The sequence below is a fragment of the Vanellus vanellus genome (assembly GCF_965231255.1).
Source record: "Vanellus vanellus genome assembly, chromosome: 4".
In the NCBI taxonomy this organism is placed as follows: Eukaryota; Metazoa; Chordata; class Aves; order Charadriiformes; family Charadriidae; genus Vanellus; species Vanellus vanellus.
The window spans coordinates 41,202,577-41,228,184 of NC_138909.1; the positions used below are offsets into that span (position 1 = coordinate 41,202,577).

At 39.6% G+C, this 25,608-nt stretch overlaps 1 protein-coding gene across 1 annotated transcript in view; it reads left to right on the forward strand.

Annotated features, from left to right (window-relative positions):
• The window catches only part of CPE (carboxypeptidase E), a gene marked incomplete at its 5' end in the record, with an annotated part of 58,453 nt that overhangs the window by 20,267 nt on the left and 12,578 nt on the right, over positions 1-25,608 (forward strand). Inside the window, 4 exons of the mRNA XM_082482074.1 lie at positions 20,234-20,430; positions 22,257-22,424; positions 23,379-23,500; positions 24,508-24,686. Of these exons, the coding sequence (XP_082338200.1) occupies positions 20,234-20,430; positions 22,257-22,424; positions 23,379-23,500; positions 24,508-24,686 (666 nt within the window). The remainder of the gene's footprint in view (positions 1-20,233; positions 20,431-22,256; positions 22,425-23,378; positions 23,501-24,507; positions 24,687-25,608) is intronic.

Sequence of the window (25,608 nt, forward strand, 5' to 3'; positions counted from 1 at the left end):
CAAGATTTCCTCATGCAGTATGGTTGTTGAAATTGAAATCTGGGGGAGGAACACGATAAATGACCCATTCATTAAGGCAACGTCACAGAATTTTTAATGAGGACAGATACAACTTTATTATATTTCCTAATAATCTGGAGGTTGGCACCCTCAGAAAGAGAGGACCTTTAACAATGTGAGGTGTTCATTCCCAATGGGATTGGAGGTATTGTAATATCCAGGTATTCTGTGAAAATAGGCGAGCAAAGAAATCTTTGTCAAAACGTTTTGCTTTATCAATGCTGATGACATTATTGAGGTGCTATTATTAGGTTTTCCTTGATATTTTTGTGTGAAATAATGTCCCTAGTTGATATCACAAAGTTGATGCTGACTGTTCTCATTGTCTTGTTGATACCACTACATTATTAAACTTCTTAAAATGGATTTTCTGACATTTCTGTAATAATTAAAATAGATACAAGTTATTGAAGTAGTCAAATTGAATATAGTTATACTTACTATGATTTAGTTTTTTCCTTTTTTCAAGGAAAACTTTGGAAATTAGTATAAAACTTACCTATAATTGTAAAGGTTTTTCTCTGTTCCTTCCTTCTCTATATTGTTATTATGTTGTTTTGTGTTTGGTTTTTTTTTTGTTTTGTTTTGTTTTGTTTGTTTTTTTTTAATCAGAACTCTGGAAGGAAATTCCTGGCCTTTTGATTTTCCCCATGTAAGTGCTGAACTTACTTTGACTTTGACATGTCACCTCATAATGTTGTCATAATGTCATGACTACAGTTTCGAACCTGTGTCTCTGTGGGATCTCCTCAGGAACCAGGAATCATAAACAGTGTTTGTAGATACACTCTACGGTGTTACATTTCACTGATAAACAGAATGCAAGCAATGAATTAAGAAGTGTTTTTAGTTAACTATTAAGCATTATCATTTTTTAGAATGATCAGAAGAGAAATAATTTTAGTAAAAGTGAAATCACAGTATATATGATTTTTTGATCAAGTTGACTTTTGAGAGTGATCTGTAATTGAAACATAATTTTGGTCCACATTGTGGACCAAAACATCATTCTTAAGGATACTTTTTCCTTAATTCGAGTTTATTCTACTTATAACAAAGATGGATGCATTGTTCCTGGGTAGTAAAGTCAACACAACAGTGGAAAAATGATCCGTCTTTTGTACAAACAGTTATGCACTGCACAGCTACTTAAGTGGAAGTAGAAGTTGGTTGCAGGATTTTTTTCAGGGGTAAGAATACTGCGATGATGGATATTATGTGAAAATGTAAGAAAGGAAGGTTAGAAATGGTTCAGAAAGAGCAATGTGTAATTTTAAAGCACTAAGCCTGTAGAGGTATCAGCTGGAATAATGTCACCTTTTGACATGTAAACTGGGACAATGCATGTCCCATCATTGTGCCAATGCATGTGATGTTCCATCAGTTCCTAGCACTTGAAAAAAACCCCAACAGTATGGTCCTGTGGGAGACTAAGCACTAGTTATACTTTACCACTTGCCAAGGCCATAAAGAGAATAAATGTAAATGTATTAGTTTGGCGGTAACCTGGGAGACGTAGCTGCTGCTGTCTTCGGTGTCCAACAGGTCTCCAGTGAATAGATGCTAATTACTCTGCCAAATGGAATATTTTTCAGGGTGGATGGATAGAAACCAAAGGGTAAGGATTAGGATTAAGTAGTGGTGAGGTCACATATGGGAACTGCTTTTATGTGTGGAATACCTAATCAGAGAGAGAAAGTAATAAACTGTGTAAACTTAGTAGTGAAGAGTTGGTTTATGAGAAAAAAGGTGAGAACATGAAATAAGAAAATAGTCACGTAAAAAAAGACAGGAAAACCATCTAGTAACATTCAAGTTAGGAAATTAAATTATGAAAACAAACACGAGCAAATTCCTAGAAGTGTTCCCCCTTCCCCCGTTTGTTCTTAGGCCAGTGCCTGTCGGTCTTGTTAGGTCTGTGGCCTCATAAGTCAACGAAGACTTTTTTTTCTCCCCCCTCTGATTACCAGCATAACGATTCTGTGCGCCTTTAGATGACATGAAAATGGCAGGATGCTCCGGGTGGTGTGATCTTGCAGGGTCAATGTTGATGGAGAGCTGATGCTGTGGTCACTGGGTTATAATGATGTCATGGAACAATTAACTTTGTGGCCTGGTGCTGCCTGTCGCCGAGTCTGCGATCGGCACTTGGACTGGACCGGCCAGTGTCCCATCACCAGGAACATGCAATGCTGGGGCACCGCTCGCCTGAGGACCATGTGGCCGGGTTGCTCAGCAGCTGACACCTCTGTGTCTTTGGCTCCAGAAGACAGCACCGTTTGAGCACAGGCTGCCGGGTTTGCCCCTTCTGCCTGTTGTCCTCCCCTTTTTTGGGTCCCATGCAGCGTAACTTCCTTCTCCCTCCCCCTTCACTTCAGAGGACCTCCGATTTCTTCCAAGTATTTCTTTGCTGTTCTCAAAAACATCAGCTTGAATCATGGAATAGCCTTCTGGGTAAGTGACTGCATTTCAAAGTGCTGTTTTCCAGCCGCCGCGATGCTGTGAGACTACTCCCTTTGTTCGCTCACAAGCCTCGCAGCACAATTGAACTCACGCCTTTCAGAGGCTGACATGGTATGTTATTTCTTATTTCATCTTATTGTCTGCCTGGGGTGGCGTACCCTGGTCTTGTATTCTTCTCTATAATTGCCTTTATTAATCGACGTCTTAGGGCAGCTTAGTTTAACTTTTCCTGAAGTCTGCAATAACTTCTAAACTTAACTTGACTTGGTGGAAAAAATCCAGTGTGATTATCTTCTGCATTGTGTTTTAACGTCAGGAAATCCTTGGCCTCCCGTTCCCCAAAATGAAGGACATGTAACTCCGACAGCAGCACAGCAGCATTTGTATTTCCCCAGTGATTTCCAGAGGAAAATCTTAGTACGTATTAAATATTTTCTTCATTTTAAGAATTTTTTAAAGGTGTGTTCTTCGCTTCTCTTCCAAGTTAGTAGTTGAAATATGCCCCTCTCTCTCTCTTTCATTTCTAACATTCTGTAAAAGCATAAGATAAATTAAAAACTCACAAGTGTTTCTGAAGGAAGATGAGCGCTTGGAAATTCTTGGAAGAAACATACTTTGTCTTAGTGCAACACCATATATATACATGAAATGGTTGATGAAAATAATTATAATACCGTAGCCTTAGAATTTTTAAAAGAGAAAAAGCATATTTTTCTATACCGGCTTCAAGCCCATTATGATGTGAAATGAAGTTTGTGTGCACTGTGATGTAAAGTGGTATGTAAACTTTGATAAGATGCTTTTGGCTTGCTGGACTATCCCATACTTGCTTCATTGCTTTGTGAATAGTTTCTGCAATGTGGAGAGATTTGAGGGCAAATTAGGTATAGTACATTAGGCATGGTGGTAGCAAGTCATAGATTCTCTTCCGAGTGTCTAAATCTTTGCTTTTCTGGCAGATAAACATATATGCTATAGGGCGTATAAGAATAAATTCTGTCTTCTCTCTGCCGTATGTCAGCGTTCATTACTCTGAAAAATGAAGGTATGGTGCAATTCTTCTGAAAGGCCGTTGAAGTGCACCATATAACAGAGTGTAGAATAGATCCCAAATCCCATAGCTGGCCTCTCCTGCATCGCAGGATCCCTAAATGCCTGTTGCTACTGTGGCTGTGTAGCAACTTGCATTGAACAGGCCTTCCTAAGAAGAAGAGGAGTTTAGCTTGGTCTGCGACCAAGTATTCTGCTTCCGGAATAATTCTGTGACATTACCTACATCAGGGTTTGTGTAAGAAAAAAATAGCATTAGGAATTTGCGCCAGCAAAATGTGGCAGGTTCAGCATCCAGCATCCTCAGGTGTAGGATATGAGTGCCAAAGTAAAATCTAAATTTCCTATATTTGACAGAAGAATACATCTAACGTAGAAAATGTGCTCTGAGGGGAATCTCTCTTGCCTCGTTAGTGCTCTGAAATGTACAGTGTCCCTGAAAACAGTGAGTCTTCTGAGTGAATTATTTATGGAAAGCACATCTGTGTTCCATGGGCGCTCATTAGACCAGTAGTCCGCTGCTTCTGTGGTTTGCTGCCACCCACACTCCGTTGTGTCCATCATCTTTATGTCTGTTATTCCGTTGTAGCTGATAACTAGTTGCAGTCAGATCTCGGGGTAATAGAGCAATCCCATACCACAAAACTGAAAGAGTAAAACCAGCAAACTAAACTGTAACAAGTCCAGCACGGCAAACTTCCAAAATCCTCTTTCGACATGAAATAATACAGCTAGCACCACATGTAATGAAGAAAACACCAAAAAATGGGAAACGTTACTTATCCAGGTCTTACCCATGTACTTCTTACATATGTGCTTATACATTTAAGTGTGGAGGTTTTGCACTTTCAACCATCTGGGCCTTCCTTTTATTAAAAAGTGTGTACTGAAGTTAAAATAAATAAACAAAGAAATAAATCACTGTTGTGAACCAGTATGGTGATTTCTGCGCCAGCTCTTCTCTAAACTTAGTTCAGGCTACTTTTCTGCTCATTTTCAGAAACAGGTTTAAGTGCGGTATCAAACTGGAGTCTGATTACTTCAGGCAATGAGCCTTCTTTAATTCGTAGACAATTTGGCACAGGCTTTGAAGTAACCTGGTTTGAGACTGTTTTGTCAAATCTCAGATGTGCTAAAACATTTCCATATTCTGTAGAATGTTAGATTTTTTTCATGAGTTAATGTTTCCAGCCCTTCAAAAAAGCCAGAACTGCTTTTTGAATTTGAAGACTCAAACAGTAACTGAAACAGACTCTAATTTCCATATTAAGAAAGGTGTGACTCTGAACTCTCATAATAAATTTGCATATCAGCATTTACTCTCTTACTCATTAACAGGCAAATTCAGTTTAAAAATAAAATTTTTGCAGCATGGACCTTTTCCTTTGACAGGTGCTTGGATACTGGCTCTCCAGGATGCTTGTAGTCTCTTAAGTCGTACTCTCCTAGGAAAAAAAGACTTCATATAGTTCTAGCTAGGATTTCGACTTCATAAGAGAGATGGAGCTGAGGGAAAAGGCCTAAAAACTCTGCGTGGGAAGAAGGTTTCAATCCACATAAGCCACAGTGGGAGACTGTGAACAGCAAGTCCATTTTTTTCTGCTGATGGTGCTGTGTTGTCAAGCTGCAGAATTTCACCTGTGGGTGACCGTCACCTTTCGGAGACTTCTTCTGGGGCGTGACAGCTAATTCAGGTTGTCCATAGTGTCACAGTGGCCCTCCGAGCAGCATGGCCAATTCCTGGCTCTAACGGCCTCGTCCCGAAACCTTGGGTCAGATCTGGAGCTCAGCTGTGAAAGGCAGTGCAGACATTGCTTTTATGCTCTCCGGTCCCCCTTTTTCCTCAAGATGAGGTGCTTGTGTAGAACTGGAAGATATTTCGCAGATTATAAATTAATGGAGAAGTGAAAGAAAATGGCAGTGAGAAATCTCCATCAACTAACACAAGTATCGAGTAGCCCAGTGCAATGAATTGTAGTGGTCAAAGTGATAACTATTTTTTTTTTTTTAATTTGTATTTATCTTTCACTCTTGTATGTTGAGATTTAGAATATTCATGGGATTTAAATGAATCTACACATAAAGGACACAATGAAAACACGTTCTCTTCTCCAGTTTTGCCTAATTTACCTGAAAAAATGTTATATTCACTAGGTGTGACATTGCTTCTCACAAAACTTGTGTTTTCCTTTGTAGGTGGATTCGTGTGGGTGTAATCAGAATTCAGCAATCCTAAAATAAAGGCATAAGATAGCACATTTCCTTCCTTTAAATAGAAATATATAGCTATAAAGCCCAATGATAAGCAAATAGCAGCTGAACATCACATGTCATCCTGCTTTCTCTCGTGTGCATCGATGTGATACCAAAATGACATCTGTTAGGGTATTTCTGTACTGAAAATCCATAAAGAACTAACTCTGCAGTACAGCTGCCTAGACTTCAAAAATGTTATAATAACACTCTTAAATTTTTGTTTAGTGGAAACATTCTAACAATGTACACGGGAGCAATTGCAGCGTGATGAGAAGTGAGTGCTGTGTATTTCTGCCTCTGCGAAAATTCACCTGCTTTTACACTAATTTTACAGTGAACTGATTGTCATTTTGGACAGTCTTGCTTTCCTTATACAAACCTCTCTGTTTCTAGCTTTTTTCATTACATTGCAAAATGAGCTGTTCCTTAAGAAAAAAAGTAGTCCTATTCAGTTGTCTATTTGAGCTGAATGTTGCTTATTCTGCCTATCTTGTAGATTTCTTTGGGTCCAAAGCTTGGAGCATCATTTAGACTTGGTACTTGATTTTGTTGCTGTGAGGCATTAACTGCCAAAATATTAGTAAACATTAAAAATTCATTTGTACTGCTGAGCCATTAATGATCACTTTTGTTGTCCACTGAGCAAATTTTCAAACCACCTTCCGTGTACTTGTTCCCGTGGTGACATCTGTGGTAGCAAACAACTTCCCCACAACAGTGTCAGAGGCCGTGATTTGATGCCCTTCTTCAGTTCTCTCCATAATACTTACTTTTGTCACAGCGGTTCCCAAAGGTAAGGGAGGAAAAGGGGTTAATGAGATCTATGGTAAGATCACCGCCCGCCCTGTGCTTGCCATATGCTTCTATTCTCCTTTCTTCTCTTGCTTAGATAGCAAATGCTCTGAGAGCAGGTACAATCTTTGTTTGTTCAGTGACAGCACAGTGGTGTTTGTCCTGTCATGGAGACCGTTAAGGATTCGTGATAATGGTATTAATACTTGTATGGAAAGTCTCGCACTGCTGGAGCGGCAGCTTTGAGTAACCCCTGTTTAAGGTCCCTGCGTGGCTTTCTGCACTGACACTGTCCCTTGTAATCGCGCTTGCGTTCGTGTTGGGAAAGAGGGCTGTTGGCTCCGACTGATGGCTTTTTTTTTAAAAAAATGCCCGTTTAGTAAGCAATACAGTAAAGTATATAGACTTTTTTCGTATCTCTAGCCACAACTCAAGCCACTCACCATTGACAAGCAATCTAAAACAGGAGTCTTTTTTTTTTTTTTCTGGGAAAAACGCATCACGGTCAGACTATTTTTGCCTGGTTGGAAAGAGCTGTAAACCAAAGCATGAACTGCTCGTAACAGGTGTGTGTAACGCACAGCTCAGAAAGCCTTATAAATTCTGGTTTCCTGCGTTACACAGTGTTATGTTTTAGGTTGGCAGTTTGTAAGTTACGTGGCCGTGACAGAACAACATCTCGATGGAAGGCCGGGAGCCGTTCCTAGTCAGGAAACCCTTACTGTTCCTGAAATTCTCTTGTGTTTTTGGTTGTTTTTTTTTTTAATTCTTGCCATAAAAGACTTCGGTTTGCCCTCATATCCTGCTTCCTTTGACACCTTGAGTAGATTATTTGGATCTAATGGGCCCTTCCGAGTAGCATAAGATGTGATAACAGCATTGTTCCCAAAGTGAAATATTTTATGAGCAAACCTCAGTTTTGAGTTTGTTGCTTTCATGGGGTTACAGCAGTAGACTACCATGTCCAGCGGGGGAAATAAAGATTACCCTGAGAGCCCAGCACACATTTGTTCCCATCATAGCCTTATTGCTAAGGGCTGCTTTGTTTTCCCTTTGTAAAAAAGTGTCATTCTCTAACACCGAGGAGTTTGAAATAGTTGTCTGAGCATAGCAGTAGTAAAATATAACTGTAATTTTACTTGCTGTCTCCCTTTTTAAGCAAAATAAGAGGAAGACTTAACGTTACACTAACCTCAATGTGCTTTTCTACGTTCGGTTACCAGATACGAGTCTGCAGAGCAGACAGTTAAGCACCGACACCCTACTACAGCTGTAAAGCTAGCGCTGGTGCTTTATATGTACCTTTTTTAGTAGCTTTTCAAATAGTGTCGTGATTCTAAATTTCATATTGGCTACTGCAAGATGGAGTTTTCGAGCTTTTATAAATCTGCTGGTACATACCTGGTTTGAAGAGAAGGCCTCAGCGGAAACAAGCCATCTGGAGAATTTTAACATGAAAAATTAATTTGTTTTCTGGGTTACACAAGTGTAAAGAAAGTATCTTTGCTAAAAAAGGTTGTCTTAATAGGGCCTATATGGTTTTACGCCCAGATAATTTATAAATAGGTGAAAAGCTTTTGCTTGAAAAAAAAAAAGAAATTAGTTAAATGTGGACCCAAACCAAATATGGAAAAATTGCATCCAGAAAGAAATTTTTCAGAAATAAAGACTTGATCCAGAATTTACAGGAGTCAGTGGAAAATCTCTTCTCAATGTTGTTGCTTTTGCACGAGACCGTAATGCCTTATTCTGGCAAACTTCAGAGCATGTGCTTGACTTTATGTTCCAGACTAACCCCTGTGACGCTAATATGCTGAAAGTAAGCATATGTTTAATGTGGTTCCCTGGTTGAAGTCCTAAATAAAGGGAAAAGATGATAAAACTGAGCTTTCAGTGGAATTTAATGGTAGTTTTTGCTACTAGCAAAGTTAAAAGGGAAAATGCCTTTATTGTATAAATGTAGATGTTTTTATGGTTAGAAGAAGAGCCATGTGAGGTCAAATATCACTCAGGTGGTTTTGGTAGAAAGTATTGTTCCTACCTGCTGGGTTAGTAGCGTGTCTTGGTGAGTTTTATGCGCTGGCTGCTCTTTCCCAAACTTGTTGCCTTTCATTAAGTGTGGTCTTTAATGCACAATGTGGTAATCTTCAGTCCCTTTGCCTTCCCATTTCTCTGTTCCCATAATCTGAATGCAATTTTTTAGATTATTTTACATTTTGTAACTTTTTTTTTTTTTTCTTTCTGGCTTAGCAGACAGCTGGAAAAAATATACTGAAACACGCTTTTGGCAGTCATCATGCTGTGATCATAAAAGTTAAAGCCAGGATGAAAGAGAAAGTTAAGTAAAATGCATATAAAAACAAAGTAGAAAATATGGCAAGACTGGATAGCTAATATTGTATGAAACATTGCAAGCAGCTTTCAGCTTGTCTTTTAATGCAAAAATATAATCACTTGATAAAAAAGGCTTTTCTTTCAGATTGTTTGATTAAATAAGAATGAGCTACTGAATCAGAAGGTGCAAGAGGGTTATTAAAGACAGGGAATACTGGGTCACATCCTAAAGGGTTCAGTTTCTTTCTCCCTTGGAGTCATGTGGTTTTGATTTTGTTTGTGAACTGTGCCAAATCTGTCATTTCATATGATTTTGAATATCTGCAAATGCAATTCCTTGAGTTAAAATTAGAAGCGTGCTTTAGATCTAAGAAGATGTTAGCGAACAGAAACATGAAAAATTTTCATGACCTGGGGATGACCTCCTTGGTGCCTGAGTCTCTCAGTGAGGGACGTTCGTGTGTGTCTGTAAGACGTATATGCCCACATACACACACTATAGTAGGGTAGTGCTTGTATACAGAGTCAGAAAAAGATTTTGCGTCCGCACTACCCAGTACTGTTCCCCCGTTTGGATTACTGTCCTTGAATGAAGAACGTGTTGGATCAGCCACCGCGTGTTCTTCCTATTTGATTGGAATCAGTATTTCCTGCCCTTCCTTTTCATTAGAGAATTTTTTCTTCTCAAAAAGCCCCAAATGCCTGAAACTACAAAGTGAAAATCCTGCTGTAGGGCTTCTCAGGAGGTACCTTTTGGCTGTATTATGCTCTCCTCTGTGGGCCGGCTAGTTAGTTGCTTCATGGGGTCTCTAGCCATGAAGAATGACAGCACGAATGAGAAAAGTAATTGCAACAATATCAGAATATTTGTTAATAAAGGTACAAAATGCATGAAATTGGCTTTTTAAAAAAGTCCCAGACTCTGTTACACTTTTTCATTATACCTCTCCAGCCTTCTACACCTGCATAAAGTGGAAATAAAATGCAATAAATCTGGGAGGTAGTGCACAGTTTGCCGCTCGCTTTCACTGCTTCAGTATTGGTCTGAATTACAGAAGTATGACAAAATATTTCAGTTCCTAGTGTTTTATTTCACTTACTAAAAAATACAAATGGCTACACAGGAATTGTGGTGCATACACTCAAACTGATGCCAGATACCACTGATATCAATAACAAAAGCTCTTTGGACTCCTATTAGTGAAGGAATTTGCCCTTAGATGACATGTACATTTTCACTAACATTATATATTTCCTCCTGCATTGGCAGGAAAGAGCTTTTTTGATGTCCTGCTAGTAACATAAAAGAGAAAGAAAGTTTTAAGTGAGATGAAAGGGACCAAAACCCATGGATTTGCTGTAGCCTTTTCTATTGCTCAGAGGAAAAAATAGTTAGTGCTAGGAAGAGCTACCCGGTTTCTGATCCTGTTGGTCATTGCACTTCAACGTGCTTGGCATATTGGAGGCATAGCGGGTATAATTGTAGGAAATGGCTGTTATTTGCCCTTTTGTGAGGAACATGCCACATTACTTTGAACTAACCTTTTTGCTTGCACTGAGAATAAGTCATAGGTAAGTTCATTTTATAGCAAATGGCACAACGCTCTATTGCGGTACATCGCGGCTCATTATAAAGTACCTCGTTGCTCAGCTGCCGGTTCACTTTCCTCACTTATAGGTGCTGTTCAAGGACGGGATTGTGATTTCTGTTGTCCTTGACTGTAGACCGTATGGACTACAGGTACCCTCTCTCCTTTCTCTGAATGCTGAACTGTCTTATTACTCTTTGGAGGGAGAACCCAGTGGAAGCTCTGAGGAAAGCTGAGAAGATACCAAGCTTTGATGTTTGTTCCCTATATGAGGAAAAAAATCTGTTTTTAGGACACCAGGATGTGTGTCCCTGGGCAGACCTAAAAGCCGCTACAGATTTTTTGCAAAACATTTGTTTCTGTCTTATGAAGGCTATTCTGTGTCTCGCAGCTATACAGCTGTGCTGCAGCTTGCATTGTTGGGGTCAGTATCCATATGGGAACTTTCGTCTGAAGTTCCTTCATCTGAAGGCAAAATATCTCTCGAAAGCCTTCTGGATCCACTCCCATCTGCTACCAAGATAAAGGATTTGTCTGGTTCAGTCATCTCCATCATTATTCTTGAGTCAACAAGCTGTTACATGATTCACTTCTTCCTCTTACGCACCAGGTTTGATTTTATTAGCTTCTGTGCCAGTTTAGCTTCCGCTCCTTATACTGTCTTGCTAGGAATCATCACCTTTTTATTTTTTTATTTTTTTAAGGTTTAAGATGATATAGGGGGCATTTTCTGAAGGCTATCCATATTTCAAATGTATGTGAGTGTGAAGAGATAGACCCCCTCCAAGAATCCAGGTCTGCATTTCTACCTAAGCTGGCTATAAATAATTCATTAAGGGGTACCATATCAATTTAAAATAAAATTTTACAGACCATTGAAAAATTCTGAAGCCCAGTATTGCAATGTTTGGAGATGTAGCATTGGACTACCAATCTTGATCACTCTCTACCCACTTAACCTTTTTTTTCTTCTGTTTCCTACTGACCTGATTTAACCGTTACTGTCTCAAGAATAAGTACAATCAAGATTTACTGCTGGTTATCACATAGCATTCATACCTTAAATGCAGAAACTTGAGACGGTATTAGCTGCTAAAATCAGGCTGGAGGTGAAGTGCAGCAAAAGAACAGATCTCAATAAGCCACTTTTTAATCAAGGTTTCACACAGTTTACCAGGTTCTTAAGCCTCAGCGCAGCTGCAGTTTTCTGGCAAATTAAAAAAAACCCTAACTTCTCAAATGATGGAATTCTGACTTTTAAAATCCTTTATACCAAAAGGGTGATGTTAAAATAGTGTCAGGACTAAAAGAAGCTACCTGGTTATTTGTTGGTTTCTGAGGATATTGACATAAATCAGGTCATTTATGTTCTGACGTAAATGGTCTCCTCCGTTAGTCATCACAAGTCAATCTTTCACATGTTGGTTTTCCACAGAGGAGCAAGGGAACAGCGTAATTAGCTTTCACAGTTTGCCTATGTCTTTCTTACTGTAATTTATTTTAAAAGGACACCTTATAACTTTCGGTAAACTCCATGGCCAATAATCACAGAAGCTCAGATCAGTAAATATTAGGCCTCATCCAAGCAAGGGGAGCTAAATAAATATGCCAGCACAAAAGCCACTCATGTTCTGTAACAGGTTGTCTACACGAGGGACTTGTTACAGATGTACGTTTATGGGGAGATTTTGTTCCTCTCCATCTGTTAGCAATGACCAATGCACTTCAGCGTCATCTGTCTGAATCACAGATCTGCAGCCCACGGTTGTGTTTTTTTTTTCACACAGTGTCAGATTGTGACAAAACAGCAGTGGAATAAAATAATGTTCCAACAAAGAAGGAGCGTCCAGTATGTGGAGTAACAGGTGCCATTGCCATGTCTCAGGAAGCCTCCTGGAAATCAAGGGAGGAAGTCTGGGGGCTTACTGCTAGTTATTCCTAGATACTTAAGCATAGAAAATATATTTCCCAAGGACCCAGAATGTCCTTGTGATGGGAGTTGTAATCCCTTTCAGTTGAAAATAGTTCTCCTCTACGGAAAGAAAAATGCAAAGAGTTTCGGTAGGTGAAGGTGGGTTCTGTGAGTGCGCTTCCCTTGCATGTGCTTGCGCAGCCCATGGCCCAAGGTAGCACAGCCCCGAAAGCTGCCCGAGCTTGCTTTCCTCCCGAACCGCAGCCTCGCAGCAAGTACTGGGGAGTGATGCTGCGGAGAGGGAACCCTGGCCTGACTTTCCTCCCTCAGCCCTCTTCAGATCTGCTTTCGGCTTTGGGCAGTGCTGGGGGAAATCACAGCGCCTGTCAGTTCCAGCCTGGAAATCACCTACGAGCGTGCTCGTGCCTGTGCTTCCGTGCTTTTTGGCCACCGTTTTGCAGAGGGAAGCCACGTGGCAGCGTTGAACTGGGCCTGTATAACTTACTGGGAAATAATTATTTGTGTCTTTTCATTGACTTTTTGTTTGTTTGTTTCCAGTAAAAAGGGAGAGCTCACTTTTGTTTCTTCACCGTATTTGTCCAGCATCTCTGCCTGCCTCTTTGACTTTAGAGTCTGGGATCTGGATATAAATGGGTTATTTCCAACTTTTATTTCTTCTCTTCATGAAAGCAGGATGAGGAAAAGCAGAGTCCAAATGTGTCTCCTGCTGGTAGCATGCATTTGAACTGGTTTTGCTTTGAAATTTCTCGTATGTTTGTTACAGGCAAAAGGAATGAGATAGACGAGCTCAGTCCTTTTGAAGTGCTGTGATGGCTGGCAGGTACTTTTGTAGTTGAAGTGAAAAAGCCGATTCTAGAGTTTGCTAAGAGAGAAGGCTTGTTAAGTGAACTTGATGAGGAACCATCATAAATACACGTCTAAATTATGTATCAACTTCTTTTTCATCTGAAGTTCTGTTTTGATGATGCATTAAAAAAGTATCTTTGCTCTATGTGCCAACCAAAACTGGAGGGATACAGTGAGTGTCTTTGAAATGAAAATTCACTTGGTCACACATAGTTATAAATGGAAAAGCCTCTCCCCCCACCCCCATCCCTCTTACTGAGCGCAGTGGAAAAGATGAATTGAATCAGTTTTATTCTACTCCCATCATCACAGTGGACATACAGAGAGTTACTTGTGTCATCTCTGTACTGCCAGTGTCCTTCACAAAGAATCCCAGGGGTATGTTTCGGTCCGGGTTTTTTCCTAGCAGCGAGAGCAAAAACTGGGAGGTGGAAGAACTCTACCTGTCTCGTACTCTGCCACAGACTGGTAAGGGTGGGTTGTTCGGGACAGTTCATTTCATGTTTGGTTTCTGAGGAACCTCATCTTCAACGCTGAGCTAACGATACTTGGCTGCTGTAAGGATATAAGGAATTCTGTAAATGCAAAGTCCTATTCGGTTTTCCTGGAGCATGAAAAATGTGATGCAATGTAGTAACTAATCTGGTTAATCAGGTTCTATATATAGATGTTTATTTTTTCCTTCTAAAATTCTGATGAATTTTAAATCTGCTTTGAAATTCAGAGAGCACTTTTCAACACATTTACACAAAATCAGGGTTTTGTGCATATCGCATTTCAGTGTTTCTTATTAAGCTAAGGGTTTTGATTAAATAAGTAAACTTGTTTTGCTTTACAAGTGATCTGTTATGATTTAAAGAATCATCATCAATTCTATTAGATAGCACCATCGGTTCGTGCGCCGTAACACAAAACGAGTAGGCAGAAACTGTTCCACTCTCTGGTAAAGCAAGTGGGCTTTACCCGAAATACCGAATTCAGTGCTACACTGTGCAACACTTCAGTGTAAGCGCAGGGTGTTGTGGAAAGATGGGCATAGGGATGTGCCAGCAAAGAGCTGTAGGTGGGGAGTGGAGGAGCCGAGCAGATGCTTTGCCCACTTCTCGTGGGTGGCAGTGCCAAGTTCTGTAGTTGCAGGGGTGAGAGTGGGCTCTTGGAAACCCGAAGAAAGCATCGAGTCACGCAGAACCTTTTTGGTAGAAATAACTGCCTGGAGCATGAGGTAATCTGTCTGGAGAATTTAATTTCCAGCGCAAAGACATATAAGTTCTTATTTTGAAGCACAACTGACAGACTTTATACTCAGTAGAATGGAGATGGCATCTTGATTTGTACGTGTCGAGGTCAGCAGAAACATTGCTGCTCTTGTGTGCTTTCACTCTGGGTTTAATGTGCAGTACAGACTTTGTTGTTAACTTTAATTTTAAGTGGTAGTGTTCAAATAATTAAGAAAATTTCCCAAAAGAGCTCGAGACCAGTCTTGAATCATAGCTGTTAAAAAATGTGTGCATTTGTTTAAAGCGGGATCTTGCCAAAAGGTCCTTGGTTTTCTTTTCCTCTTGTTTTCTTCTCAGTGTATTTTCTAGCAGTTAGCGGTAGGAAAGTGAAAGACTGGATTTTTCAAAGGCCTCTGTGTTGACCCACTTTTGCTTTCATGTAAGCCACCTGTGAAACTTCCAGTAGTTTCTTTCAGCAAGGTTAGACCGACGCTACATCTTAGTAAATGTCGAGCTAAAATTCTAGGAGGCCTATACAATGATTTAGAAACTAATGCTACACTGCAGTTCTGTCTTTCAGTGCCATTCTCACACAAGTCACGGAGATGGACATTTCTGTTGAAATGCTGTTGAGGCAGGTTGCAGACATTTAGTCTACAGGTTGCTAGAAATCTGAAATTTCTAATTGTTTCACTTTCCAATCTCACCTCCTCATTTCTTTTCTGCTTTCCCCCTCTTTCTTTTTTCATATTCCAAGGAGAAGCCCATTTTATAATCCTCGGTTTTCCATGTAGTTCATCTCCAGAGAATTTCTTTCTCTTTGAACTGCTAACAAGAATGTGGAGCATAAGCAAGTCTTCGATCACATTCAGTGAATGAATTTCTTGCCAGCAGGGCTTCTGATATTTTCCATGCCATTTATCTACAAGAAAAGTTTACTGGTTGCTGTATTAAAAATGACAAACCACTGTAAGTAATCAAAAACACTAAGTCTGTTATTTCAGGAACGCTGCTGGCTTTTCTGTAAGAAATACAGGAAAGCAGAAGGACTCTAGTTTTTAAGGGTATTTGAGGCTGATTTGCAAAACAGTTCATTAAGCACTTAAACTTTCCAGTGGCTAATTTTTTTTTCTTCCATATGGCTTGCACTTCCATGAGTGAACTACTGTACGTTTTAAAGTTAACTGCTTGACATTAGACCATGACTAGCGGCATGACATTACCTTGACTCATAGTATATGTAATTAGTAGGTGCTAAACTTTTTGTCCCTACGTTTTAGCAAATTGCTGTCTTTACTGTAGAAATACAGCCTGACCTGAAAATGGCAGTGGTTAGTCATCTTTAATTGGACGACCTGTCTAATATTAATGATGTACATGCTGTTCCTAGGAAACAGCAGAAGACCTTAGCTGACAGTAACCGCAGAAGCGAATGGTGACATTTCACAATGTTTGTCAGGCACCCAAAAGGCACGACATTTTAAGATACTTTTTCCTCAATCGTTTATCAGGTTGTAATGTACCATGCAGTCAATCTAAGAGGGATGTAAAAGCCTTCTAAAAGCCATAATGATGTGATGGCTGAGGTTTCACCAGAAATACTGAGATATTTATAAACTTGAGTGCTGCATTTAATTTCTTATGACTTGCCCTGTAAGATGTTAGCATACACCCATTCATTTGTTGTCACAAACCTCTATATCTGAGCTGAAATTACGTTTAAGCATTTATAAATGTCATGCTCACATTGTCACACAAGACCTACTTTTTCTATTGTGAATGACAGAATATAGTTTGAAAAGATATTGTCAGAAAAGGAATAAAACTAAATAATAAAACTAAATAAGAATTTTAAATATTCAAGCAATGGAAATACGCCTTTGTGTTTGTCATAGCTTGGACCATGAGAATCCATTAAAACAATTTTACTTTTTTGGGGGGGGTGTGTCAAATAAATGAGAAAAATAGTTCTATTTCTTCATGCTGCTTCTCCCTTAAAGATATCTCCAGTTCTCTGCAGTGGAACAGGAGTGTGTCTACTGGTTTGGAGAAACTGTGTAAAAAAAACTGTTGTCAAATTGAGATTTACTGGAGTCTTTTCATAAAAAACCCCAACATTCTCTAAGGCAATTACAATTACAGAATCCTACGAAGGGTGATTAAGGTATGCATTAAATGGCTCATGAAGGATTAACGGGAAGAGCAGCTCTTCCTCTAGCTAAGGAGCATGCTAGTGGCAGGTGACCAAGGGCTGTTCTACAGAATCCTGAAGCTTTTTAGAGGTGGTGTGGCACGAGATACTCAATGAATAGGCCCGGGAACCCATAAAGCGAAGGGTGCTGGCTTAAGGACTGGACAGCTGGTATCCTTGGAATTTGAGGTGTCTGTGTCAGCCCACGGGGTGGAGGAGAAGGAGACGGTTCCTTTGGGAGCCATAGTGGGCCTGGGATGCTGGCTGCATCGCAGAGTCGTTCACTAAAATTCGGGCAGCTGGGTTTGCTTAACTTGGCCAAGACAGCCATGGCCGCAGCTCGCAGTCTGCCCTGCAGCCTGGACTTCGCGGTCTTAGAGAAAAAGATGATTAGGAAAGGATTTAAGTAAAAGCGATTCCATAAAAAGGTTTCCAGAAGGTACACCCTGAGCTGCAATTTTTACTCTTAACATGAAAGGCAGAAATGCAAATGCAAATTAAGGGCTTCATTAACTGCAAAGTCGTATCAGCAGATAGTAGCCCGCGGAAGCTCCCGCGGCTTTTTGGGCACTGTGATGATAACTCATGACTTTAGCAGCATTGCCCTTTTTTCCAGAATGGACTCCCTGACTTTGCCCATGATAGAGGCACGGACAACTAATGACTGAACTGTTAATTCCCACAGAGCCAGCTTGTAGCATTAGTTTGTTTCCCCTGGAACAAACAGCAAAAAGTTTCCCTTGGAGCAGCTGCAAAGTTTAGATAGGAGAAGGACCCGTTTTTTCCATTGTTCTTTTAGATGTAAATTACACTGTTGAAATGGTGAAGAGTTTTCCTAAAATTGTCGGATACAGTGTGAAATTCAGTATATTCCGATACTGATCAGAAACCCAGTATTTCTTTGGTTGCCGTGCCCAGGGCTAAGCAAACGGGCAGCGCTGGGGAGCTGGCAGAGAACAGTTCCCACCTGCGTGGATGGCGCAGCCTTGTTCTCCGCAGCCAGAGGATCCATAGGAGATGGTTTCCTTTGCTTCAGTGAAAAGTATAAGAAAATGCCCAGGGGAGCTAAAATATGAGCGCAAAGTTAAGGTTTGAAGCAGGGCCGTTATTCATCATACTCTTATCTTTCCCTTTTCATTCTTTTGCATTCACCTTTAGATTAGTTTTTTAACTCTTGGTTTGTTAGCAAAACTTGGAGCTCTGCTGACACCTCACCGCCAACGGGATTCTTTGAATACTGGTCTCACGCTTTGTGTTACAAGTAATGTTATTTTTTCTTTATCAAGTCTAAAAATGGTCATTGTTTCCTTTCATTGAAAATCACCGTCTCTTGTTTTGTGGTGTAGGGAAGTGCTGCTTTCCAGACCAGTCCCTCCGTGCCACAACGGCTGGTACATTTAACTGTCCCTTATTATTCTTCCTAAGGAAAATGGGACTGATTTTGTCAATTACTTTTCATAGGAAAGACTTTCCATATTTCCAATGACTCTCCTTACCTCTTCCTGAGCTCCTTTTAGCTTTTAATGCTCATTTGAGACGGGTCATTACCACTGAAAATGTGCTGTAGATGAGGCTGTACTCTTGGTTCACTATAGACCCTGTGCCTGTTTTCACGAACCCCTCTAAACACTGTTAATGATTCTCTGGGGCAGGGGGCAAACAGTACCGTGTGGGAAACATATGTTCCTATTTCTTCATTTGAGCCAGACCTGTAAAATTCAAGTGGGAGAGAAAGGCAGGGTGTTAATGCACAGGGCTGGGAATCAGGAGAAATGATTTCTCCTTCAGGCTTCCTTAGTGATGTCCTAGGGAAAAGCACACATGCAAAATGCAACGGTGGTCATATTTACCGCAGTAACAAATTCGCCTGTTAGCTTGTCAAGCACTTGTCCCATAAGTAGCATGCCAGTATGCATATGCATGAGTATTCTAATTATGAGACTATGTGATGTGCAGTGCTGCGTGTTTTATCAAATAGTATCCGTCTGTTTTAATGGCATCGGGTTGATTGCATGGTCTTGATAATTAGCCCTCTTGCATTCCCTGGTATTAACAGATAAGAAAAAACAGTAAATAGGAGCTCAATGCCAAAAGAGGAAATGGAGGTGTTTAGTCACAGTAATGGCGTTGTGTGTATCAGATAAAACGAAGCTATTTCACTGGAACTAGATAACTTTTTAACCTATCTGACAAAAAAAATTCCATACGTACAGAAACATCTTAGCTGGAAGGAAAGAAGTCACGGTAGCATCTTATCACTGGATTAAGGTTAAGAAGTGCAGACTGAGGAGTCGTAAGTAGATACGGCTGTGTGCTTGATTAGCAATTATTTAGGTCTCGTTTGTGTAACACTCTTCCTGGCTTGAATTTGCCCCTGTGATAGCGCTAAAGGCTATTGCAAAGTGTCTTCAAAGACTATTCAGAGCGTATAATCAGAAGAATGTTTGTTCAAAGCTGTTACAGCAGCAGAACAGCATTTAAAAAGGAAAAGGATATGGAAAAAAGGGCTTCAACTCAGAAAACAGCATATTCTTCATTTTAGTTCCAGGACAATCCTTTTTAATCTCGTTCAGGTATTTACATTATACTAAAATCTCTCAGGAATTAGGGCTCAAAATGTAGTCTTTTGAAAAGTATAGCCTTCACAGCTCTATAAGACCTTTTTTCATGTCTAGGGTCATGAGACTGTGACTAATGAGCAATTGGGAATATTGGACTGCTTATTTATATATTGAATATATATATGAATTTATATAGAATATATATCAAATACATAATATACATCGAATTTTATATATGGAAATGCAATATACATTAAATCAACATTAAATACGTACATAATCATTCCATATAGGTATTCATTAATATATGTGGAATGTTTATGTATATATTTAATACTGGACTGTTTATTGGAACGTTAAATGGGAATGATTCATTTTGTGAGTTAGGTTATTGCCCTTGCTTCATAAAGTCTGAGCTGAATATCCAAAGCAACTGCTGAATAAGATTTTTCAGATCCCTACGATCAACAGCTGTTCACTGGCAATGCTTTGGTAAAAGAATTGCAGTTTAACGCATGCCTGGTGCGATAAGCTTAATCTAATCTTTGAGAGAACGTTAAAGATAAGCTCTGTTAGTGTCAGTTTATATATTTAAAAACTACCTAATCAAGACACTCTTGTAGTATTGAGGCATCAATGGCATTAGATCTCAACAGCAGTAATGTTAATGGCCGTGCTTAGCATTTATTTTGGCATAATGTGTTGTCCTCTGGTATTCTTTCTCTGCCTTTGGCAAATAGTTGAATATAAATTGCTATTTGTCTAGTGAGAGTTTAGGAAAAAGCCTAAATCCACTTTTCTGAAGGAGGCTTGTAGCTTCCTGGGGACATGGTGACTGGTTGTAGTGGTAGTGATACCTGCATCTCAGGTGGGCTGTGCGATCTAGTCCATGGGTGATTCGTATGTGTTGTTCTAAGACGTGCTCTTCCTTTTTCTTGCAGGAGAACCGGAGTTTAAGTATGTTGGGAATATGCATGGGAATGAAGCTGTCGGAAGGGAGTTGCTCATCTTCTTGGCTCAGTACTTGTGTAATGAATACCAGAAAGGAAATGAAACTATCATCAACTTGATCCATAGCACACGTATCCATATCATGCCATCTTTGAACCCGGATGGCTTTGAGAAGGCAGCATCCCAGGTTTGTAAGGCTGCATATATAAAAATGGTTATCAATGTCTATATGAACCTTAGGAGCTTAATGACACTTGGACTTGCAGTTTGATGGATACATGAACTCTTGGTGGTGATTGTTGATTGGAACAGCAAAACTGAAGTATTTTTTAATAGTACAGTAGGCTTGTTCTGTTTAACAAGGAGGACTTTATGCTTTGGTTTTCAACAAATAGCAGTCTCTTTGTAAGCGAGTTTACTATATTTTAAAATATAATGATGTTTATGTTTCATGCATAGTCTTTCATCTAAGTTCACTGACTGAACTGCTTCCTAAACAAGTAACTTCTAGTAATACACTATGTTTTAAAAGTGGTAGAAAAGGGAAAGCTGATGTTTCCTTTAAGAATATTCTCATGTAAGTGCACTTACATGAATTAGTCACATTCATCAGAGCTTGATCCCAAAACAAGCAAACGTTTTAATATGGATAACTTTGATTCTAAATCTCAGGCATGAGGTACTTCAATTAAACTATTAGACAAGAAAATGTAGCATGTATTTTAGCATGGCGACTCAATCAAGAAGCATGTAATGTGTTAATGCATAATTAGCAAATAGAGGCCACGTAGGACCCTGTTATATACAGCTTCTGGTGTGTATTATATTCTAAACAAAAATAAGAATTTTCTTGTTTTACAAGTTGTGTTTATTTTTTAAATTCCTATGGAAATGTTGAATCTTGTAATGTGACTATTTTTTTTTTTGTGATTAAGTAAGTCGAACCTTATTAAGATCTTTATTAAACTGATTCTCTGAAGTCTTTAAAAAAAAAAAAACAAACAGAACTCTTAAACCATATTTGGTCGTATGTCTCCCTCTCGTGGCAATGAAGCAGAAGCTGTCCTCAAATTGGTGCAGTGTTTTACTTCTTTGAAATCTCTCACCGTAGAGATTCTGTAATAATATTATTTGAAACTTTTGCTCCTTAGTCAAGGTACACTTGCTTTTACGTGGTTACCTTACAAGTTGGCAAGCTTTAGTGCTGCTGTTATTCTAATTTAGAAGTATCTCGATCCTGTACAGAATGTGTGACAGTAGATTCCGTATACCCCAAGATCAAAACCAGTAATCAAACTAAACCTACTTAACAGAGTCCTGAAAGCTTACAGAGACGAGCTAGGGAAGACTATGCGCTCTGAAGGCATTTCCTTATTGCAAACCAAAATCTTTTTTAGGGAATCACTTTAGAGAAACGATTTTTGCGAAAATTCTCACTGCATCTTTATTCGGTGTCACCATTGCAGTGAACAAAGCCGACAGACACCATAAAAATCTTAGGTAAATAACAGTTAAGGTCCTTCTTTACCTTGAAGCTATTTAGAGGAGCTTTGAAACAGGGGCAAATGTTCCTTGTGGCTGGCTGGTAAATCTACAGTTGCTCTGAGGCTCACTAAAATGAGGTCTGTAATTCATGAGCATGGGTATGAGGCAGTGGGTAAAAACCATGTCTCGGGGGAAGACTCAGCAGACACTGGAAAATCTGATGCTGTTGGTAATTCTGCCCATCCTTAGTCCAGAACTGCCACTATGAGAATGATCCTGTCCTCCGAGACCCTCAGTGAAACAGGGGGTGGTTTTGTTCCCACAGAGCTCTAGGAAGAAGTAGGGGTGACTCAGCTTTTGGTGCTTCAGAAGTTTTTATTCCCACACGATCCCTTCTTATTCTCGAGACCATGAGAAGAAAACCCCTGATTTGAACTTGCGTGGCTAAATATACCCATATAAACCTTGATATGTAATCTCCTGAATCTACTCATCTCCCTTCTCTTTCTGTTCCGTTTCCTCATTCAGCCCGGTGAACTTAAAGACTGGTTTGTTGGTCGAAGTAATGCCCAGGGGATAGATCTAAACCGAAATTTCCCTGATCTTGATAGAATAGTCTATGTTAATGAGAAAGAAGGTGGCCCAAACAACCATCTGCTGAAAAACATGAAAAAAGCTGTGGACCAGAACCCTAAGGTAAGTAGGGGCTGAATATTGGCTCGCTTACATGCCCACCTCTTCCCTTTTACACAAGCAGGCGCGTGGCAACCTCTAAGAGGAGCGTGTATGGCCTTTACGATTCACGTTCTTCTAAATATTTTGTTCATTTTGTTAAATCTATCCATCTGATGCTTCTTGAAGTTTTTCACAAAATGCCATGCTGTAGTAAACTCTTTTGATCCACATTGCTTAATCCTTAGACAATTCCTCACACAAAACATGTTTTATTTTTAAAGCCGGAGATCGTGTAGCCTTCTCCCTTGGTTTGAAGCTATTCTTGCAGATATTCTGCATTTTTACCACTGCCAGAAATTCACTTGTGTATTGTGCATAATTACACTGCTGGCTAGATAGCTACTCTCACATATAACACATGCATTTTTGTTAAGCTTAAGCCTTAAATATTGTCGTGGTTTAGGCGTATATCTGGAGGGATTTTTATCTTCTTTTGTTTACCCCCAGAGGAGGTTCTAGAAAATACAGTGTTGTGCCTGCAGTCCCATAGGACTGTGGCCTCAATAGCCATATTTTGTCTTGAAATTCAAATTATTAAATGAAGTAATTTTACTTTCTGTGCAGAGAAAAGCCTACCAACATTTATTTTGAATTAGCTTGTTTTCCTTGGTTTAAAATTTGGTAGGCTTTTTTTAGCCTTAATGGGAAGAAGTAGAAGATTGAGATTGCTTTATTTGGGGTCCTATTCTGAAGTAATTTACACCAGTTTTAGACTTATATTAATCTACTTAATTTATAAGTATAAATCTGATGTAAAGGATCGATTCAGTTCTCTTTGAAGCCAAAATAAAACTGTGGTTCGTTTCAATGTCTTGCACAGTATATGTGGTAATAATTATCCCACTATATATAATTGAATAAGTCGCTACGTTGAATTATCAATTTGTATCTGCTGGTAATGCTATTTTGTTGTAGCTTGCTCCTGAAACAAAAGGTGTCATTCACTGGATTATGGATATTCCCTTTGTGCTCTCTGCCAACCTTCACGGAGGAGACCTCGTTGCAAACTATCCTTACGATGAGACTCGGAGTGGTATGTGATAGAAGTTAGCACGAAATAGTAGGAGATAGAAATTACATTCTGTGCTTATTTCACTGCTGCCTAAGGTCTGCTTTGTAAACATCATGTCGTTGCATTGTAATGACTTATTTTAGCATATTAATCCCATGGTTAAAGCTAGTCACTGTATGACCATGTTTTCTAGTTTTGAAGATGATAGTTTGCTTCAGTAGAGTTACATCACAAAAATGATGTAATACCTGAGGGTATCGTGGTCCCTCAGATATTTTAATCACGACAGCTTAGCACTGAAATTAACTGGGGCTGTTGGTACCCTGTTAACTGAGGCGAGAGAGATGTGTCTTGGCTGCCTGTATGATCTAAAATTTCATAACTTGCACCTTTAAAAAGTGAATTACTGAAAGCGCTAGTGTGCTAATAGAAACAACCACCATTGTTTCCACTTTCTCAGTATTGGTCCCATATAAAAAGGACCACATTGTGGCAGAGATGTTATCATTTAGCACACAGCAATATTAGTTTGTTTTTTCTGCCACTAGGGGATGTGCACGTGATTGAAATGGTCGTGAGATGATGCTATTGTTTGTGATTGTCTTCCTGCAGTCTACTTTCTCGCAGCTTAATTGCAAATCCTTTTAATATCAGACTGTAAAATTCTTTTGGGAGAGACCTTATTCTATGTTGTGTGTACTAGGAAAATACCTATAGCCTAGAATAGCTTAGATTTTGTGGTGCACTTTGAAATGAATATTTTCATAAATATTAGGACTGATATGAATAGTTGCCTTAATAATTGCCTGTACCAGGTTGCCCCATTGATGAAGTATCGGGGAAATGTTATTGTTATTAAGATAATGCTATATTAGTTTGTGATGCTGTAGGACACTTACCCGTGCACAGAGAATTTCCAGGTGCAGTCCTGCTGTGCAGTGCTGGTAATCTAGGCTGTAAGACCAGTTGGTATGACTGCCCTTTTAACAATCCTTGTTCTTGGACTTTTTTTTTTTTTTCCTCCCTAGGCAGCGCTCACGAATACAGCTCTTGCCCCGATGATGCTATTTTTCAAAGCCTGGCTCGCAGTTATTCTTCTTTCAATCCCGCTATGTCTGATCCAAACAGACCACCGTGTCGTAAAAATGATGACGACAGCAGCTTTGTGGATGGAACAACTAATGGCGGTGCATGGTACAGCGTCCCAGGAGGTGAGCCCCACTGGTGGGGGTTCAGTGTCACTGGTGGTTGTTTTAAGCTTGAGTTTTCACTGGTTTAATTACAGACTGGAATACCACAGGTTATTCACAACTTCTGGTGTGGTTAAGGCTAAATCAGACAAAGACTGCTCACCACTGTACATCTACACAATCCCATAAAGCTCATCATGAAGCCTATTAAAATATCCCTCTTTTATTGCTTTTTATACGGTGTTTCTCCACTCAAGGTTTGCAAATTTACTAGTTCTACAGTGGGTGAGTGATTGCTATGCTATCATGAGAGCTTAAGAGGTTTTTTTTAATTAAAAAAAGAGTAAAAATTGCCCAGGCGAACCCTGATGAGAGAGGGCAGGCTACTGACTGTTCATTTTAACCTCAATAATGAAAGCATCCAACCTTGAAAGAAGTGGAGAGGCCTGATTTTGCAATGTTATTGACAATGGGAGTTTGGCCTTTGATTTCCATGGGAACAAAATCCAGCTGTGAAGATACTTGTGGTTCCATGCTTTGTGGCTTAATTAGTGCCTGATTCCTGCCCCAGTAGTCTTCCCCTGGACTTTGGTAGAGCCTTCTGTGCGAAGAGGAACAGCGGAGCTGTTATCACTTCAACGCTAATTTTCCAGGAGAAGTCTAGACGAGTAGCCTGAAATGAGACATTTCATTCCTTTTTACTAGGAATTTTGATGTGTCGTTTTCTTTGTAAACTGAGGCAAAGAGGTGTTGGGACAGCTAAAGTTTGGAGTCTTCTGTGTCTGCTAAACTCGGACGAGACTTCAGAGTGAAAACTGAGCTGGGGATTTCTGAGCTCGAAATTCAGTTTACGTTGGAGTGATTTGTCTGTGCATTGCCTTTCTTGATTTGTACAAGATAACTTTGAACGTGTGTACCAGTTTCATCGTTTACTTTCCTCTTA